This window comes from Dendropsophus ebraccatus, chromosome 2 (assembly GCF_027789765.1).
Source record: "Dendropsophus ebraccatus isolate aDenEbr1 chromosome 2, aDenEbr1.pat, whole genome shotgun sequence".
Classification (NCBI taxonomy): Eukaryota; Metazoa; Chordata; class Amphibia; order Anura; family Hylidae; genus Dendropsophus; species Dendropsophus ebraccatus.
This window is the reverse complement of record NC_091455.1, coordinates 207,427,974-207,447,956: the sequence shown is the minus strand read 5'-3', so window position 1 is coordinate 207,447,956 and position 19,983 is coordinate 207,427,974. Positions and strand designations below refer to the sequence as shown.

The window sequence follows — 19,983 nt, the reverse complement described above, 5'->3', positions numbered from 1 at the left end:
TAAAGAGGTTGTCCAGGGAAAAACAACTTTTCCCCTATCAACAGGAGAAGTAGAAGATCGCAGGGCGTCAAACTTCTGTTCCCCCCTCCAATCTCTGTATCGGGCCCTATCTTCTGTATTAGGAATAGGGCTACAGGTACGGCACATGACTCCCAGCTCTATTCATTACTATGGAGCAAAGGAAAGAGCTGGGTATTTTGGAAGAGTGATGTACTCGGCTTTCTCCGGCACCTCCATAGGAATGACTAAAGCTGCAGGTCCCACACAATACATAATACAGAAGCTGGACCCAATATAGAGATCAGCGGGGGAGTACAGAGTCCCCCCCCCACCCCCCGATCTCCCACTTTTCCAGTATGCTGTCAGTCCACCACAGTTGATGAATAAGCTTATGTAGTTTGGATTAACAATTTAAGACAAATAGACCATCACTTAAGGCCGTATTAATCACAGCAATATTGAGAAGGAAGCAAGCGTTGGGCTCTCATTGAAAGCTTGCTTCCTCCTCGTTACCCATTCACTGCCTGTGTTATTACACACAGAGACAGCAAGCGGGAAGGACCAGGGAGGGGAAGAGGATGCAGGGAACAGCAGGGATGGAGGGGGGGGACACAAACGATCCTTGGATTATCCGGGTGGCCTATTGAAGTCAGTGCTGTCGTGTCATTTCAGCATGTTGAAAGACAATGATCAGCTGACATCGTGCATCGTTGCCTTGTAACATGTCCTATTAAACCAAACGATTATTGGCTGGAACGGCCAATAATGTACGATAATCGTTTGGTGTAATTAGTAGAGATGAGCGAACCGGGTTCGGGTTAAAGTCGATCCGAACCCGAACTTTCGCCATTTGATTAGTGGTGGCTGCTGAACTTGGATAAAGCTCTAAGGTTGTCTGGAAAACATGGATACAGCCAATGACTCCATCCATGTTTTCTACATAGCCTTAGGGCTTTATACAAGTTCAACAGCCACCGCTAATCAAATGCCGAAAGTTCAGGTTCGGATCGACTCGAACCCGAACCCGGTTCGCTCATCTCTACTAATTACACCAAACAATTATCGTACATTATTGGCCGTTCCAGCCAATAATCGTTTGGTTTAATAGGACATGTTACAAGGCAACGAAGTTCGGGTTCGGATCGACTCGAACATGCTCAAGGTTCGCTCATCTCTAGTAATTAGGCCTTTATACATGACTCCATCACTACCACAAGGAAATATAAGAAGACCAGAAGTCCCCAAGTCTTATGGATACTTACTGACACCACTACCACCTGATAGTAGGCACCGGCGTGAGCTGCCTGGAGGAGATCAATAAGATTACGAGATTCTTCCAAATCAGAATCCTTCACCTTTAAGAGAAACATAGTAACAATTACGAGTAGTAAAGTAAAGAGCATCAGGATGACTGCCAGGGATCACACAGTCCAGCGCCTGGTAAAGAGCACTGCAGAATAACCTGGAGACCAGAGGAAAAACCCTGAACATACAGAATCTATTACTTCTAGCTGCGGTGTAGAGTAAGAGGTTCTGCAGCAGATGCAGCAAAGAAGGAATACTATGTAACTCAAAGCTACTGCAGAACCTGTATGTAAGGAATCATCTCATGAAGAGGTTCTGCAGAAGATGCAGCAAAGAAGGAATACTATGTAATTCAAAGCTACTGCAGAACCTGTATGTAAGGAATCATCTCATGTGAAGCTCTGAAGAGGTTCTGCAGCAGCTAGGGTCTGTAGTACAAATAAAGTATCCAAGCCATACCCACCACCCCTATTAGGGGCCCTTTTACACCAACAGAATATCTGACAGATTTTTTAAGCCAAAGCCAGGAATGGATTTGAAAAGAGGAGAAATCTCAGTCTTTACTTTATGACCTGTTCTCTGTGTAGAGACTGTTTCTAGCTTTGGCTCAAAAAAATCTGACAGATATCTGCTGGTGTAATAGGACCCTAAGGGTCCTATTCCGCGGAGCAATAATCAGCCGAATCGGCCCGATTTGGCCGATTATCGCTCTGTGGAATAGAGACAATGATCAGCCAATGATTGTGTCATCGGCTGATTGTTTATTTAGGTTCAAACCTAAAATCATTGCGCACTGTCCGCGCATGCTGCGTGGAATAGCGATGCGCGGCGGGTGACCGACGATTTCACAAGCACCATACTTTACCTAAGCATGTTGCAGGTCTTCTCCTGCGCTCCTTCTTCCTCCCTGTCCCACACGCAGCAGCAGCTTTGGTGCGGCCTGTCTGAGCTGACAGACTGCTCAGCCAATCACTGGCCAGGACCGCTGCAACCAGTGATGTGCTGAGCGGTCTGTCAGTTCAGACAGGCCGCACCAAAGCTGCTGCTGCGTGTGGGACAGGGAGGAAGAAGGAGCGCAGGAGAAGACCTGAAACATGCTTAGGTAAAGCATGATATTTAAACAAGGGCTGCAAGGACATCGATAACAATGTCCCTGTAGCCCTCGCTAAACGATTATCGGGCCGTGTAATAGGCGCTTGTTTACATTGTTGATCGGGCCCCCATCGGCCCATGGAATAGGACCCTAATAGTGCCATCCACAGAGCCCATACACTTACATTTATACAGACGTAGTTGTAGCACTGCCCCTGATATATGTTCTGCACGTCCTGGACGGTTTTGCACATGGAGGAAGAAATCGACTTTACGTTCTAGGAAAAAAAAAAGGAAAAGAAATTGTGACTGCATCTCATCCTCATGTTGAGACTACAACTCCCAGCATCCCCTGACAGCCTGTGCCTGTTAACTTTAGGAGGAAGGTCCTCAAACTTCTCAAAGCTGAAGGTTTGTTACAGATGTGTCTGACCCAGGAAATCCTGTGTGATGTAGACACATCTGCAGCACAAGGCTCCTGTACTGTGGGTTTGTTGCAATGTATCAGCGCAGGAAAAATGAATGATTCTGGAGGAGAGATGATTCAGCTCACAGGGGATTGTCTAGATGGGATGAAACTGTAACAAACCTTCATGTCTGAAAACTATTCACATCCCAGGATTTGCCAAGGTACACACCACAATACCTTATTGCCTATATCCTCGATAAATGTAGTGAATGGAGCTTCAAAACCTGATGTCAATGGGGTCTTAGAGCCCAATCACACCAACAGATTTTTGAAGCCAAAGCCTGGAACAGACTATTAACAGAGAACCGGTCATAAAGGAAAGATTGAGATTTCTGTTCTTTTCAGATCTATTCCTGGCTTTGGCTTCAATCCTTTAGGCTATGTTAACACAACATACATTTTATGAAAAGAATGGCCATTTTGTTCTTTTCATAGTGAAATGTGTTGCAATGAAGTCAATGCAAACAATAGCCATTGCTCATGAAGTCTTGAACAACGGCCACTGTGAATTATTTCAGGCTTTTGCGCATTGATTTCAATGCAATTTTCAATACAATAACGGCTGTTGTTTGACACTCAATATAACGGCCATTGTTTTTGGGTGCCAAAAACATGTTGCGTGAGCATAGCCTTAGATATATAAGACTGCATCCATTTACTGACAGCAATCGGAGATCTTAGAACCAGCAAGGAAATGAAATAGAAATTATTGAAGAAAGTTGTAGAACTTTTCATTAAACAAAGTTAAACCTAATTTCCATAAATCTGTCTGATAATATTCTGGCCCCACAGGAGGCGTAGAGAGAGGGAGAGAGAGCGCCCGTCATCAGCCATAAATACAGACTGTACAGATCTGACCTTGCTGAAAGAGATGACTGCTGTGTGCGGTACAATATCAGCGGCAGGGGGTGTATACTTAATCAATGAATATTTATAGGCAGCTGAGTGGAGAGGACATTCAGTGACCCAGATCCAGAAGCCCGGAATATCATTGACAGATCTGCGGAGTAATTCATCCATCCCAAGCCCACTGACAGCTACTGTACATCTCCAGCATGATGTATAGCGCAGGATCACAGAGCACTGCCGTCATCCTCCCACCCAGAGAATATCAATGTCTCCAGCAGATTCATAGAAACCACATGGGAAGTTTCTAAGTAACACAAAACTTTTTTAAATGCATTATTGGTCATTGCTGAGTCCTTCAAAACAAGAGACACTCACTGCAATACTATAATACTGCCTCCTATATACAAGAATATAACTACTATAATACTGCCTCCTATACACAAGAATATAACTACTATAATACTGCCTCCTATATACAAGAATATAACTACTATAATACTGCTACTATATACAAGAATATAACTACTATAATACTGCTCCTATATACAGGAATATAACTACTATAATACTGCTCCTATATACAAAAATATAACTACTATAATACTGTTCCTATATAAAAGAATATAACTACTATAATACTGCTCCTATATACAAGAATATAACTACTATAATACTGCCCCCAATATACAAGAATATAACTACTATAATACTGCCTCCTATACACAAGAATATAACTACTATAATACTGCTCCTATATTCAAGAATATAATTACTAAAATACTGCTCCTATATACAAGAATATAACTACTTTAACCCTTAGGGGACACAGCCAGTTTTCATTTTTGCGTTTTCGTTTTTCCCTCCTCGTGTATATAAGGCCATAGCGCCTGCATTTTTCCACCTAGAGACCCAAATGAGCCCTTATTTTTTGCGCAACTAATTGTACTTTGCTAAGGCAGATGTAATTTTTGCCTAAAATGTGCCGGGAAACCAGAAAAAAATTATATGTGTGGTGAAATTGAAAAAAAAAACGCATTTCTTTTATTTGGGGGAAATGTGTTTTTACGCCATTCGCCCTGGGGTAAAACTGACTTGTTATGCATGTTCCTCAAGTCGTTACGATTAAAACGATATGTAACATGTATAACTTATATTGTATCTGATGGCCTGTATAAAATTCAAACCGTTGTTAACCAATATACGTTCCTTAAAATGGCTCCATTCCCGGGCTTATAGCGCTTTTATCCTTTGGTCTATGGGGCTGTGCGAGGTGTCATTTTTTGCGCCATGATGTGATCTTTCTATCGGTACCTTGATTGCGCATATATGACTTTTTGATCGCTTTTTATTACAATTATTCTGGATTTGATGCGACCAAAAATGCGCAATTTTGCACTTTGGGATTTTTTTGCGCTGACGCCGTTTACCGTGTGAGATCAGGAATGTGATTAATTAATAGTTCGGGCGATTACGCACGCGGCGATAGCAAACATGTTTGTTTATTAATTTATTTATTTATTTTTATTTATAAAATGGGGAAAGGGGGGTGATTCAGACTTTTATTAGGGGAGGGGGTTTTGTGTTATTAAAAATACTTTTTTCTTTTACTTTACACATATACTAGAAGCCCCCCTGGGGGGCTTCTAGTATATGCACTCTGATCTCTCATAGAGATCCATGCAGTATAGTTATACTGCATGAATCCATGAGATCGGTGTTCTATTACTTTTGGCTGCTGCAGCCAAAAGCAATAGAATGCCGAGCCGGGATCAGCGCCATTACGGAGCAGACCCCGGCCCGGTATGGATGCAGGGATCGCCCCCCCGCAATCGCGCCGCAGGGGGGCGATCCCCCCACTAGACCACCAGGGATGTATAACCGCAAGTATTTAGAAGCAGCTGTCAACTTTGACAGCTGCTTCTAAGTACTTAATTAGCGGGCACGGCGATCGGACCGTGCCCGCTAATAGCCGCGAGCCCGGGCTACTCGCGGCACCCGGGATCGCGGCAGTTCAGAGGGTGGTCGCCGCGCGACCCCCCTCTGAACTCCCATAGCGGCACGAGGACGTTAAATAACGTCCTGGTGCAGCTATGGGTTAAAGTGTCACTGTCGTGAATTTTTTTTTTGCAGAAATCAATAGTCCAGGCGATTTTAAGAAACTTTGTAATTGGGTTTATTATCCGAAAAATGCATTTTTATCATGAAAAAGCAGTTTGAAGCTCTCCCCCCTGTCTTCATTGTTCTCCTATGGAGAGAGCTAAAGAAAAGACCAAAACAGGACAACAAAGAGTTAATCTACAAATTCCTCACCCGTTATCTGTTCTGACCATCACCAGTGACCTGTCTGAGCTCGGATTACAGCTGTCACCCAGCTCCTTGCCTGTAATCCTCTGTTATCTGCTTTCTGCTGCCGGCTAACTCCCTCCTTCCTCCTCCCCCCTCCCCTCTCCCTAGAGCAGACAGGGTACGACTCCTGCAACAAGTCACAATTTTCAGATTTTTCAGAGTGAATGAAAAAGAGGAAGGAGGGGGGGACCTGGGAAAAGGCTTTTTACATGCAGATAATGGCAGATTTGGCTAATAAACCCAATTACAAAGTTGCTTAAAATCGCCTGGACTATTGATTTCTGAAAAAAAAAAAAAATACGACAGTGACTCTTTAATACTGCTCCTATATACAGGAATATAACTACTATAATACTGTTCCTATATATAAAAGAATATAACTACTATAATACTGCTCCTATATACAAGAATATAACTACTATAATACTGCCCCCAATATACAAGAATATAACTACTATAATACTGCTCCTACATACAAGAATATAGCTATTATAATACTGCTCCTATATACAGGAATATAACTACTACAATACTGCTCCTATATACAGGAATATAACTACTATAATACTGCTTCTATATACAAGAATGTAACTACTATAATACTGCTCCTATATACAGGAATATAACTACTATAATACTGTCCCCTATATACAAGAGTATAACTACTATAATACTGCTCCTATATACAGGAATATAACTACTATAATACTGCTCCTACATACAAGAATATAGCTATTATAATACTGCTTCCAATATACAAGAATATAACTACTATAATGCGGTTCAGGGAAGAAAAAGAGTGCAGCACCTCACACCTATGGCTGATACTAGTGCCGCTAGGCTAAATAAAAAACACATCAGAATTTTGTGTATGAATTGATCAAGCCATACTGCCCCATGTACCTCGTGCCGGTATCTGATACACATGGGTCCCTACACTAAGTCCACACCGTGCCAGTCAGTGGCCACCACCCCCGCAGGCGTGCACAGTCAGGGAACGGGGGCCATGGGACGGCCCTGCGACCCCCATGCCACAGGACCAGACCCATAAACACCACACCAGAACCCGGCCAGCACCGCCGGCGGAGAAGGTCGCCCCCAAACAGCACAAGTCTGGATGAGGTATTGCACTCACCATAGCTGCTGCAGACAGAATGGGAAAAAACAGGAGGGATTAAAACCATGTTCACTCAGGTGTCTCCTGCTAATTGCGGTCATGTGGGTCTCACCAGGAGGAGTGCAAAACACGGAGAAAAGAGAGAAGCAAAATGCGGTTCAGGGAAGAAAAAGAGTACTTGATCATTTGATATACAGACACTCTGGTGTTGATTTTTAATATAGGCCTAGCGGCATTAGTATCAGCCATAGATGGGATGTGCAGCCGTTCCATTCTCTCCAGTTCGTGTATAACTACTATAATACTGCTCCTATATACAGGAATATAACTACTATAATACTGCTCCCTTTATACAGGAATATAACTACTATAATACTGCTTCTATATACAAGAATATAACTACTATGATACTGCTCCTATATACAGGAATATAACTACTATAATACTGCTCCTATATACAGGAATATAACTACTATAATACTGCTCCCTTTATACAGGAATATAACTACTATAATACTGCTCCTATATACAGGGATATAACTACTATAATACTGCTCCTATATACAAGAATATAACTACTATAATACTATCCCAATATCCAAGAATATAATTACTATAATACTGCTCCTATATACAAGAATATAACTACTACTGCACGTGGTACATGAGGCAATATGGTTTGGCCAAATTATATGCTAACTTCTGATGTTGGTTTTAAATGTAGCTGAATAAACTTTCGTGTCAGCCATGGGTGCGATGTGCAGCCATTTCTGTCTTTTTGGCTTGTGCATATTTTATGTATTCTGTCCCTTTTTTCATTGTGGCTAGCACTCGTGCTTTGTAAGACCCATGTGATCCAAATTATCAGGAAGCACCTGTGTCCATAAGGGGAGGATCTCCTAGTATTCTCCCATTCTACCTGCAGAGGAATGGCGAGAGGTAAGAGCTTGTTCACACTTGTGTTGCTTGGCGTCCACTTTTTCCGCCGGTGGCGCCTGCGGGGTCTGGGGGGGCCCTTTAGGGTCTGGTCCTGTGACAATGGGGTTGCAGGGCCATTCCATGGCCCCCCTTCTCTGCTTGCACACGCTTTGCGGGGATTGTGGTCGCTGACCGGCACAGTGATGTTTTTTGGTTAGGGACTCGTGTATCAGAAGACCTGCACGTGGTACATGAGGCAATATGGTTTGGACAAATTATATACTAACTTCTGATGTTGGTTTTAAATGTAGCTAATTAAGCTTTCGTGTCAGCCATGGGTGCGATGTGCAGCCATTTCTGTCTTTTTGGCTTGTGCATAACTACTATAATACTGCTCCTATATACAAGAATATAACTGCTATAATACTGCCCCCTATATACAAGAATATAACTACTATAATACTACCCCCTATATACAGGAATATAACTACTATAATACTGTTCCTATATACAAGAATATAACTACTATAATACTGCCCCCTATATACAAGGATATAACTACTATAATACTGCCCCCAATATACAAGAATAACTACTATAATACTGCTACTATATACAAGAATATAACTACTATAATGCGGTTCAGGGAAGAAACAGAGTGCTGCACATCACACCTATGGCTGATACTAGTGCCGCTAGGCTAAATAAAAAACACATCAGAATTTTGTGTATGAATTGATCAAGCCATACTGCCCCATGTACCTCGTGCCGGTATCTGATACACATGGGTCCCTACACTAAGTCCACACCGTGCCAGTCAGTGGCCACCAACCCCGCACGCGTGCACAGCCAGGGAACGGGGGCCATGGGACGGCCCTGCGACCCCCATGCCACAGGACCAGACCCAAAAACACCACACCAGAACCCGGCCAGCACCGCCGGCGGAGAAGGTCGCCCCCAAGCAGCACAAGTCTGGATAAGGTATTGCGCTCACCATAGCTGCAGCAAACAGAATGGGAAAAAAAACAGGAGGGATTAAAACCATGTGCACTCAGGTGTCTCCTGCTAATTGCGGTCATGTGGGTCTCACCAGGAGGAGTGCAAAACACGGAGAAAAGAGAGAAACAAAATGCGGTTCAGGGAAGAAACAGAGTGCTGCACCTCACACCTATGGCTGATACTAGTGCCGCTTGGCTAAATAAAAAACACATCAGAATTTTGTATATGAATTGATCAAGCCATACTGCCCCATGTACCTCGTGCCGGTATCTGATACACATGGGTCCCTACACTAAGTCCACACCGTGCCAGTCAGTGGCCACCAACCCCGCAGGCGTGCACAGCCAGGGAACGGGGGCCATGGGACGGCCCTGCGACCCCCATGCCACAGGACCAGACCCAAAAACACCACACCAGAACCCGGCCAGCACCGCCGGCGGAGAAGGTCGCCCCCAAACAGCACAAGTCTGGATAAGGTATTGCGCTCACCATAGCTGTGCATGCCTGCGGGGTTGGTGGCCACTGACTGGCACGGTGTGGACTTAGTGTAGGGACCCATGTGTATCAGATACCGGCACGAGTTACATGGGGCAGTATGGCTTGATCAATTCATACACAAAATTCTGATGTGTTTTTTATTTAGCCTAGCGGCACTAGTATCAGCCATAGGTGTGAGGTGCAGCACTCTGTTTCTTCCCTGAACCGCATAACTACTATAATACTGCTACTATATACAAGAATATACCTACTATAATACAGCTCCTATATACAAGAATATAACTACTATAATACTGCCTCCTATATACAAGAATATAACTACTATAATACTGCTCTTATATACAAGAATATAACTACTATAATACTGCCCCTATATACAAGAATATAACTACTATGGAAGTTGTAGTTTTGCTAACAGAGGTAGGGGAACACTGCTTTAGGATATACTGTGTAGTTTTCAATGTTGGTCATACTGACCCAGCTTTCCCAGAGGTGGATAAGGTTAGAGGTCAAGTTCCCATTTACCTGCCTAACCTCGTCGCCCTACAACTACTTGACTACTTGAAAACAAACACAAGAAATCCTGTCTGGAATGTAGAAAACTGGGAGAAGACAAATTAATATGTCACCTGCGTGGCGGAGCTTCTGCCGCCACTCCGATCGCTGTCTGCACATAATTTGGCGCCATTGCCGTAATTGTCCAAAAACAAATCGCAGAACTATATGTGAAAGCGGAGGAAATATTAGAGAAAAGATTAAGGGGCTGGCATGTCGAGGGGCTTAGGATGTCAATCACTTCCCTGCCAGAGGCACCATGGGTGGCGGAGGCGGGGGGGTTGGGGCGGCCATTGTGTCTGCTCCCAACAGGAAACACACGGAACTGACACTTAGGCTCCCTGTCCATAATTCCCCCCACCCCCGCTTCAAAGGCTCAATGGTATCATCCCAGGAGAAGAAAAAAATTGCAAGGTCAAATATAGGGAAGAACGCCCACCCCAGTGTCAGGATACCTGAGTGCCTTCCAATATGTGTGGAGGAAAAGCAGTGATTCTCAGGGTGGTCTCCCATCCCCATCAGTATCCATCCATCAAAGCAGATGTCCATATGTTCTATAATGGCAATGGGGGTGTAGAGTGACTGACCTGGGTATCTACTCAAAAAATAGACAGCCATTGAACTGAATGGTCGCTGTGTAATACCACATTTCCTCTGTAGAGGTCACTGCGAGTAAAATGTGCAGCCAGATAAAGGGTTGTAGCTCATTTAAAGGGACAGTGTCATCAGAAAATGACTTATTGTACAAATAATGTTTTTACATTAAAAATATATATATATATTTATTTTTTTCATTTTTGGTTAATTTTTTTCTAAATTTCCATTTTTCTATCAATATTATAATATATATATATCAGATATATCTTATATCTTGCAGTTCTCATTCTCACCCCTGGGGCAAAAACTAATCTGAGACTTCATGTTGTGTCTGTGGTGATAAGAGGAGGCTGCTGTAAAGTGATCTGTACAGCATTGCAGCGTCATGTGACACCAGTAGATAGAGGAGACAATAGCAGCTCCCTGTGGAATGACCTCTTCACAGGTCACAGAGCGCGCTCAGTAATGTCTCACATTTATCTCAAGGGGACAGACTGTCGTCTACGTCCATGAGTTTTGCTGTAAAACATGTCACTAAATGTTGTTAACAACAGTCCAGGCAATATGGCCGCCCCCATAACAATGTACAAATAGTGAAATAAAAAAATTTAAAAAAGAAAATAGAAACAGATTAGAATAATAGAATAAGTTTTAGTATCTGATTCTAATCAGTAAAAGAAAATTTAGGTAACACATTACCTTTAAAAAGAAAAGCCACAGGGCTGAATGTGAACAGAGATCTGTCCATGGTCCCCATCAAGAGCAAAACAATGGGGGCTGCTGCAATAGGCCTGTATGCCTAGGGGGGCCCAAGGCCCATTTGCCACATAGGACACCACCAGTTATATAAATGGCACATGATAGATCACAGGCCATCTTTAGATTTTGTATTGGGGCTTAGATGTATGCTACTGTATACCCCAATGTGTAGGGTGTCCACTATGATGTGTATACTCTCTGCTGCCCTTTCCCTCAAGCCAGACAGTTATCAGTGGAAAGGATATATATATATATATATATATATATATATATATATATATATATATATATATGAAATGCAGCTATAGTGGGGGCACACATAGATGAAAGGTGTTCTACAGCATGAAACCCAGCCTAATACCGCCATACCCGCTCTCCACCAGAGAAAGCTGCAATTGCTTTCCCTCCCAGTTGCCCGTATGGGAGAGGCTCTGAAGCCCCTCTGTAATGATGTTCCTCAGGGGACGTCCTAATCCGTCTTTACCCTGACCATGAGGAGCGGTAAATAAGGTTGGTATTGACTATTACCATCCTATATATGGGCTTTCTACCAATCATAGGAGTTACTTTTATTACATATATATACACTCACCGGCCACTTTATTAGGTACACCTGTCCAACTGCACGTTACCACTTAATTTCTAATCAGCCAATCACATGGCGGCAACTCAGTGCATTTAGGCATGTAGACATGGTCAAGACAATCTCCTGCAGTTCAAACCGAGCATCAGTATGGGGAAGAAAGGTGATTTGAGGCCTTTGAACGTGGCATGGTTGTTGGTGCCAGAAGGGCTGGTCTGAGTATTTCAGAAACTGCTGATCTACTGGGATTTTCACGCACAACCATCTCTAGGGTTTACAGAGAATGGTCCGAAAAAGAAAAAACATCCAGTGAGCAGCAGTTCTGTGGGCGGAAATGCCTTGTAGATGCCAGAGGTCAGAGGAGAATGGGCAGACTGGTTCCAGCTGATAGAAAGGCAACAGTGACTCAAATAGCCAACCGTTACAACCAAGGTAGGCAGAAGAGCATCTCTGAACGCACAGTACCTCCAACTTTGAGGCAGATGGGCTACAGCAGCAGAAGACCACACCGGGTGCCACTCCTTTCAGCTAAGAACAGGAAACTGAGGCTACAATTTGCACAAGCTCATCGAAATTGGACAGTAGAAGATTGGAAAAACGTTGCCTGGTCTGATGAGTCTCGATTTCTGCTGTGACATTCGGATGGTAGGGTCAGAATTTGGCGTCAACAACATGAAAGCATGGATCCATCCTGCCTTGTATCAACGGTTCAGGCTGGTGGTGGTGGTGTCATGGTGTGGGGAATATTTTCTTGGCACTCTTTGGGCCCCTTGGTACCAATTGAGCATGGTTGCAACGCCACAGCCTACCTGAGTATTGTTGCTGACCATGTCCATCCCTTTATGACCACAATGGACCCAACATCTGATGGCTACTTTCAGCAGGATAATGCGCCATGTCATAAAGCTAGAATCATCTCAGACTGGTTTCTTGAACATGACAATGAGGTCACTGTACTCCAATGGCCTCCACAGTCACCAGATCTCAATCCAATAGAGCATCTTTGGGATGTGGTGGAACAGGAGATTCGCATCATGGATGTGCAGCCGACAAATCTGCGGCAACTGTGTGATGCCATCATGTCACTATGGACCAAAATCTCTGAGGAAGCTTCCAGCACCTTGTTGTATCTATACCACCAAGAATTGAGGCAGTTCTGAAGGCAAAAGGGGGTCCAACCTGTTACTAGCATGGTGTACCTAATAAAGTGGCCGGTGAGTGTATACTACAAGGTGTAGTAACAATTCTTGGGGGTCAAGGATGACATTTCTCCCACCACAAGCTATCGCATTGCCATCCCATCATGGAGTAGGAACACAGTCCTGTGTATGCCCTCCTGACTAGCACAGGGTGGGAAGGGGTGTATTAGTATAAAGAGGAGGGTTATCATCACAAATTTTCCCTGTTTAGATTTAAATTTAGCACAGAATTTATGTTTTAAAGGGGAACTCCAACGAAAAAATAATTTTTTTACAAATCAACTGGTACCAGAAAGTAATATAGATTTGTAAATTACTTATAAAAAAATCTCCAGTCGTTCAGCAATTATCAGCTGCTGTATGTCCTGTAGGAAGTGGTGTATTCTTTCCAGTATTCTCTGCTGCTACCTCTGTCCATGCCAGGAACTGTCCATAGCACAAGAGGTTTTCTATGGGGATTTGCTATAGCTCTGGACAGTTCCTGATGTGGACAGAGGGGGCAGCAAAGAGCACTGTGTCAGGGTATGTTCACACGTGGAATTTCAGCCGGATTCCGCGACAAAATGCATGCGGAATTAGCCTGTAATTCCGCCGGTAAAAAAACACATTGTGAATGTACCTTGGATTTAATAGGCGGAATTTCTGCGCTGAAAATTCCACAGCGGATCCGTTTTTTGCTGACATGTCCATATTGACATGTCAATTCTCTGGGTGGATTCCACTAAAGGAATCCTATAGCAGTCCATAGGGCTCAAATTCCGCTTGAATTCCACTCAAACTCTGCTCCTATTCTGCCGGAGATGAATAGGAGAGAAATTTCAAGCAGAAAACTTTCCTCTCCAATTCCTTGCTTAATACTCGCCTATTCCTCAATGTAAACATACCCTTAGACTGGAGAGAATACACCACTTCCTGCAGGACACACAGCAGCTGATAAGTACTGGAAGACAGTAGATTTTTTTAAATAGAAGTAAATTACAAATCTGTATAACTTTATGACATGAGTTGGGGAGAAGCAGAAGCTGGGATGAAATATTTGACATTCCTCTATGATTATGCACATAATGATGGGTATGAGCCTGCGGGCTCAGCGTCTGCTCCATACAAGCCTATGTGAAGTGTATGAGATAACCGGGGCTTAGGACTGTCTCCATACAACACGAGATGTTAAGCCGCTCCCGATTGTCTCTACACATAGGAGATCAGGGAAGGAATTAAGAGCAAAATTCTAATTGTTGTTTTACATCGGAACTATCCAAATCCTGCACAACTACAACCCCCAGGATGCTCTGACTGTCTGTGCAGAAAGATCTCCTGCTGCATGGAAACCATCAACAAGCAGGATAGCACCGATGAAAGATATTACTGAGCATGAGACCTTCAAGGCACATGATTTGTTTGTATGAATTGTGGTGCAGAAGATTGTATGGTGTTAGAGATGGACAAACTTTGCAAAGGTCCGGCAGGTTCACCCAACTTTGAGGCAAAGTTCGGGTGTGGCCAAACCGAACAATAAACGAACCGAACTAACACAGCTAAACGATTGCAGGCGTTTAGCTGTTTCAGTCCAGCTCAGCAAGTTTGCTCATCAATACTTATCTGTCTGTGCTCCCCAGTGTCCTTCTTCTCGTGTCCTCCGTAGCCGCCTCCAGCAGCCGGTGTCCTTCTTCTCTGGTGACCTCTGCAGCCTCCTTCAGCCCGCTCAGCCAATCACTGACTGGGACTGGACAGCGCCAGTAATTAGCTGAGCAGCGTTGTCCTGTCTCAGTCAGTGATTGGCTGATCAGGCTGAAGGCGGCTGCGGAGGACACCGGAGAGGAACGACACCTGGGCTGGAGGGCAGCTGATTGGATGAGCAGGAGACACCAGAGACCTGTAAGAGGACACCGGAGGATCACAGACAGTTGAGCATTTCCTTTTCTGTTATTTTTGGCTGGAGAGCATCACACGGCTTCCAGCTTGCTCAGCCCTGATTGGCTAAGGGAAGCTGAAAACCAGAAAAGGCTGCCGGTGCGCAGGGAGCTTTATCATTCATTGTAGAAGAACCTGGAAGTGAGGTAAAACCGAAGACGCGGACCGGAGATTATGGGGACCATAGCCAGCGGAAAATCCAAACGTCTCAGAAGGGTTGGTAAGTATGAAATGTATGCGTTGCAGTCTTTTTTTTTTCAGCACTGGAGTTGTCTTTTCACGGCCCTATTACATGAGACAATTATTGTGCAAAAAAACATTATATCCTTCAAATTTAAACGATAATCGTTCTGTGTAATTGCAGGCAACGATCGAAAAATCGTTCGTATGTCGTTGATCGTTGCATTAGATCTGAATCTAAAATTATTGTCAATCGTTCGATAATCGTTCGCTGAAATTCCACATTCGTTTGCTCAAGTTCCACATTTGTTCACTAATCGTTGTAATTGCACATTGTTCATTGTTTTGCTGGGATCAGAAGGAATAAACGATCATAGTAACGATCGCAACAACGATCATAGTAAAAATCATAACTAACGACTACTGTTCTGTGTAATATGGTGAACGATTTTAGGTTAACAATAAACAAACAATCTCGTTTGCGATCGTTTATCGTTAAAAATGGCTCTGTGTAAAAGGACCCTAATGATCCAATTACACGAATGATAATTCGCCCTATCAATCGTTTAACGATTTTGAAGCAACTATTTGGTTTTCATAACAATCAGCATTTTGACGAATAAATTGTTAGAAAAATCATTGTTTATTTTTAAGATCGCTTAAGCCCATCTCACACATAGGGTGAATCTTTGAAAGACTGTATACATGAAGCAATCTGTGAATTTTTAGCGAACGACCAACGACGATTTGAGAACATTACAATGAACGGTTTCTCGCCCGTCGCTTGATCGTTCGCTGTGTTTATATGAGCCGATTAACACTCAAATACGATCGTTATTGCGAAAATTCGAATGATAATCGTTTCGCGTAAACGCACCATTAGGCTTTGAAGCAATGACCTTATAGGAAGTCATTTACCTTTATATGGGATTTAAGATTTTCATGAAGCCGAAATCCGATCTGTACGGCCTCCTCCTTTATATTGGTGAGGATGCAGAGATGTTTAGAGATGCGATCTGCAAAGGAAGAGATAATAGAAAGACGTCACACATCAATCAAAAGCTATGAACCAATCAGATCCACAGTAGATTATCATTAACACTAAGGACTAAACACATGATAATAATAACTGATCCATAGCAGCATGCTGACAGGCTCCACATAACAAGAGTTTTCTTTACATGTTTTATGATATGCCGGACTCTGTTATATAACTCAACCTAAGGCAACAAGTTAAAGATAGGATAGGATCCCCTAATAACAAAATAAATATAGACCCCAGACCAGTGCCCTAAACTAATACAGACCCCAGAAGTGTGCCCTAAACTAATACAGACCCCAGACCAGACCCCTAAACTAATACAGACCCCAGACCAGTGCCCTAAACTAATACAGACCCCAGACCAGCCCCCTAAACTAATACAGACCCCAGACCAGTGCCCTAAAATAATATAGATCCAAGATCAGACCTACACCCACTATAAAACACATCCTAGGCCCAGTAAAACACTACCCCAGACCATGCTAAACTAATATGTACTGTAGACCAGACCCCTAAATCAAGACCCCAGAAACATAAATTAATAGACTCCAGAGAAGACCCCTCAAACAAATACAAGTCACAGATCAGACCACCTCAACTAGGGACCATATTACACCAACAGATTATCTGACAGCTTCTACAGCCAAAGCCAGGAATGGATTTGAAAAGAGGTGAAATCCAGTGATTTCTTTATGACCTGTTCCCTGTTTACAGTCTGTTCCTGGCTTTGGCTGCAAAAATCTGTCAGATAACCTGTTAGTGTAACAGGGTCCTAATATAGACCCCAGAACCATATCCTAAAAAACGGCCCTCAGATCAGACCCATAATCTAATACAGACCCCAGATCAAACCGCCTTAAAGAGGTACTCAAGGCAGGGGTCCTTTTCTGTGCACAGCCAGGGGGGGAGGGTGGATATAGAAGGCGCTAGTCACTTAAAGAGTCACTGTCGTATTTTTTTTTTTTGCAGAAATCAATAGTCCAGGCGATTTTAAGAAACTTTGTAATTGGGTTTATTAGCCAAATCTGCCATTATCTGCATGTAAAAAGCCTTTTCCCAGGTCCCCCCCTCCTTCCTCTTTTCATCCACTCTGAAAAATCTGAAAATTGTGACTTGTTGCAGGAGACGTCCCCTGTCTGCTCTAGGGAGAGGGGAGGGGGGAGGAGGAAGGAGGGAGTTAGCCGGCAGCAGAAAGCAGATAACAGAGGATTACAGGCACGGAGCTGGGTGACAGCTGTAATCTGAGCTCAGACAGGTCACTGGTGACTGTCACAGGAGATATCCCGTGAGGGATTTGTAGATTAACTCTTTGTTGTCCTGTTTTGGTCTTTTCTTTAGCTCTCTCCATAGGAGAACAATGAAGACAGGGGGGAGAGCTTCAAACTGCTTTTTCATGATAAAAATGCATTTTTCGGATAATAAACCCAATTACAAAGTTTCTTAAAATCGCCTGGACTATTGATTTCTGCAAAAAAAATAATTCACGACAGTGACACTTTAACTCCCCGGTTCCAGCACCGGGTCCCGGATTGTGCCGCCCTGTTCTCCCGTCCGGCTGCCTCTTCCTGGTCTGAGCTGTAGCTTAAGACGTGAAGTCTCAAGGCAGCTCAGCCATTTAGAGTCCCAACTCGGCCGCTAAATTGCTGAACTACCTTGAGACGTCACGTCTCAAGGCAGAGCTCAAACCAGGAAGAGGCAGCCGGACGGGAAAACGGGGCAGCACGATCCGGGACCCAGCGCTGGAACCGGGGAGGTAAGTGACCGATGCCTTCTATATACATCCCCTCCCTGGCCGTACACTGAAAAGGATTCCAGCCCGGAGTACCCCTTTAACTTATACAGCCCCCAGACAAGACCTCCAAATTAAAAAAGCCCCCAGACCAGAACCCTAAGCTAATACAAACCCCAGACCAGACCCCCTTACCTAGTACAGACCCCAGACCCCTAATCTAAAACAGCCCACAGACCAGACCCCATAACTTAAACAGACCCCAGACCAGGCCCCTAATCTAAAACAGCCCTCAGACCAGACCCCTTTATTTAATACAGATCCCAGACCCCTAAACTAATACAGATCCCAGTTTACTAATCTAATACAGACTCTAGACCAGACTCCTAAACTAATACAGACCCCAGACCAGACCCCTAAACTAATACAGACACCAGACCAGACCCCTAAACTAATTCAGACACCAGACCCCTAAACTAATACAGACCCCAGACCAGACCCCTAAACTAATACAGACCCCAGAACCCTAAACTAATACAGACCCCAGACCAGACCCCTAAACTAATTCAGACCCCAGACCAGACCCCTAAACTAATACAGACCCCAGACCAGACCCCTAAACTAATACAGACTCCAGACCAGACCCCTAAACTAATACAGACCCCAGACCAGACCTCTAAACTAATACAGACCCCAGACCAAACCCCATACAGACCCCAGACCAGACTCCTAAACTAATACAGACCCCAGACCAGACCACATTAACATATACAGATCCCAGACCAGACCCCTAATTTAAAATAGCCCACAGACCAGACCCCCTTACCTAATAAAGACCCCAGACCAGACCCCTTAACTATTACAGACCCCAGACCAGACCTTAAAGTGTCACTGTCGTGAAATTTTTTTGCAGAAATCAATAGTACAGGTGATTTTAAGAAACTTTGGAATTGGGTTTATTAGCCACAAAATGCATTTTTATCATGAAAAAGCAGTTTGAAGCTCTCCCCCCTGTTTTCATTGTTCTCCTATGGAGAGAGCTAAATAAAAGACCAAAATAGGACAACAAAGAGTTAATCTACAAATACCTCGCCCTTTATTTCCTCTGACAGTCACCACTGACCTCTCTGAGCTCTGATTACAGCTGTCACCCACCTCTGTGTTGTGTAATCCTCTGTTATCTGCTTTCTGCTATCGGCTAACTCCCCCCTTCCTCCTCCCCCCCCCCCCCCTATAGGATCAGACAGGGTTGTGTCTGATGCAACAAGTCACAATTTCCTGATTTTTTGCAGTGAATGGAAAGGAGGAGGGAGAGGGGGGACCTGGGAAAAAGGCTTTTTAAATGCAGATAATGGCATATTTGGCTAATAAACCCAATTACAAAGTTTCTCAAAATCGCCTGGACTATTGATTTCTACAAAAAAAAATACGACAATGACTCTTAAACTAATACAGATTCAAACCCCTAAATTAATACAGACCACAGGACCCTCTAAACTATTACAGACCCCAGACCAGTCCCCTAAACTAATACAGACCCCAGACCAGATCTCTAAACTAATACAGACCCCAGACCAGACCTCTAAACTAATACAGACCCCAGACCAAACCCTAAACTAATACAGACCCCAGACCAGACCCCTAAACTAATACAGACCCCAGACCAGACCCCTAAACTAATACAGACCCCAGACCAGACCACTAAACTAATACAGACCCCAAACCAGACCACTAAACTAATACAAACCCCAGAACAAACCCCTAAACTAATACAGACCCCAGACCAGACCGCTAAACTAATACAGACCCCAGACCAGACCCCTGAACTAATACAG

General features: G+C 43.7%; 1 protein-coding gene across 3 annotated transcripts in view; it reads right to left on the bottom strand.

Moving 5' to 3' along the window:
* Window positions 1–19,983, bottom strand: part of CRPPA (CDP-L-ribitol pyrophosphorylase A) — a 129,905-nt gene that overhangs the window by 43,619 nt on the left and 66,303 nt on the right. For all 3 annotated transcript variants that reach the window (XM_069959335.1, XM_069959336.1, XM_069959337.1), the window contains exons 6-8: window positions 16,296–16,393; window positions 2,583–2,675; window positions 1,263–1,355 (exon numbers count right to left, since the gene is read on the bottom strand). In XM_069959335.1, coding sequence (XP_069815436.1) covers window positions 1,263–1,355; window positions 2,583–2,675; window positions 16,296–16,393 — 284 coding nt within the window. The remainder of the gene's footprint in view (window positions 1–1,262; window positions 1,356–2,582; window positions 2,676–16,295; window positions 16,394–19,983) is intronic.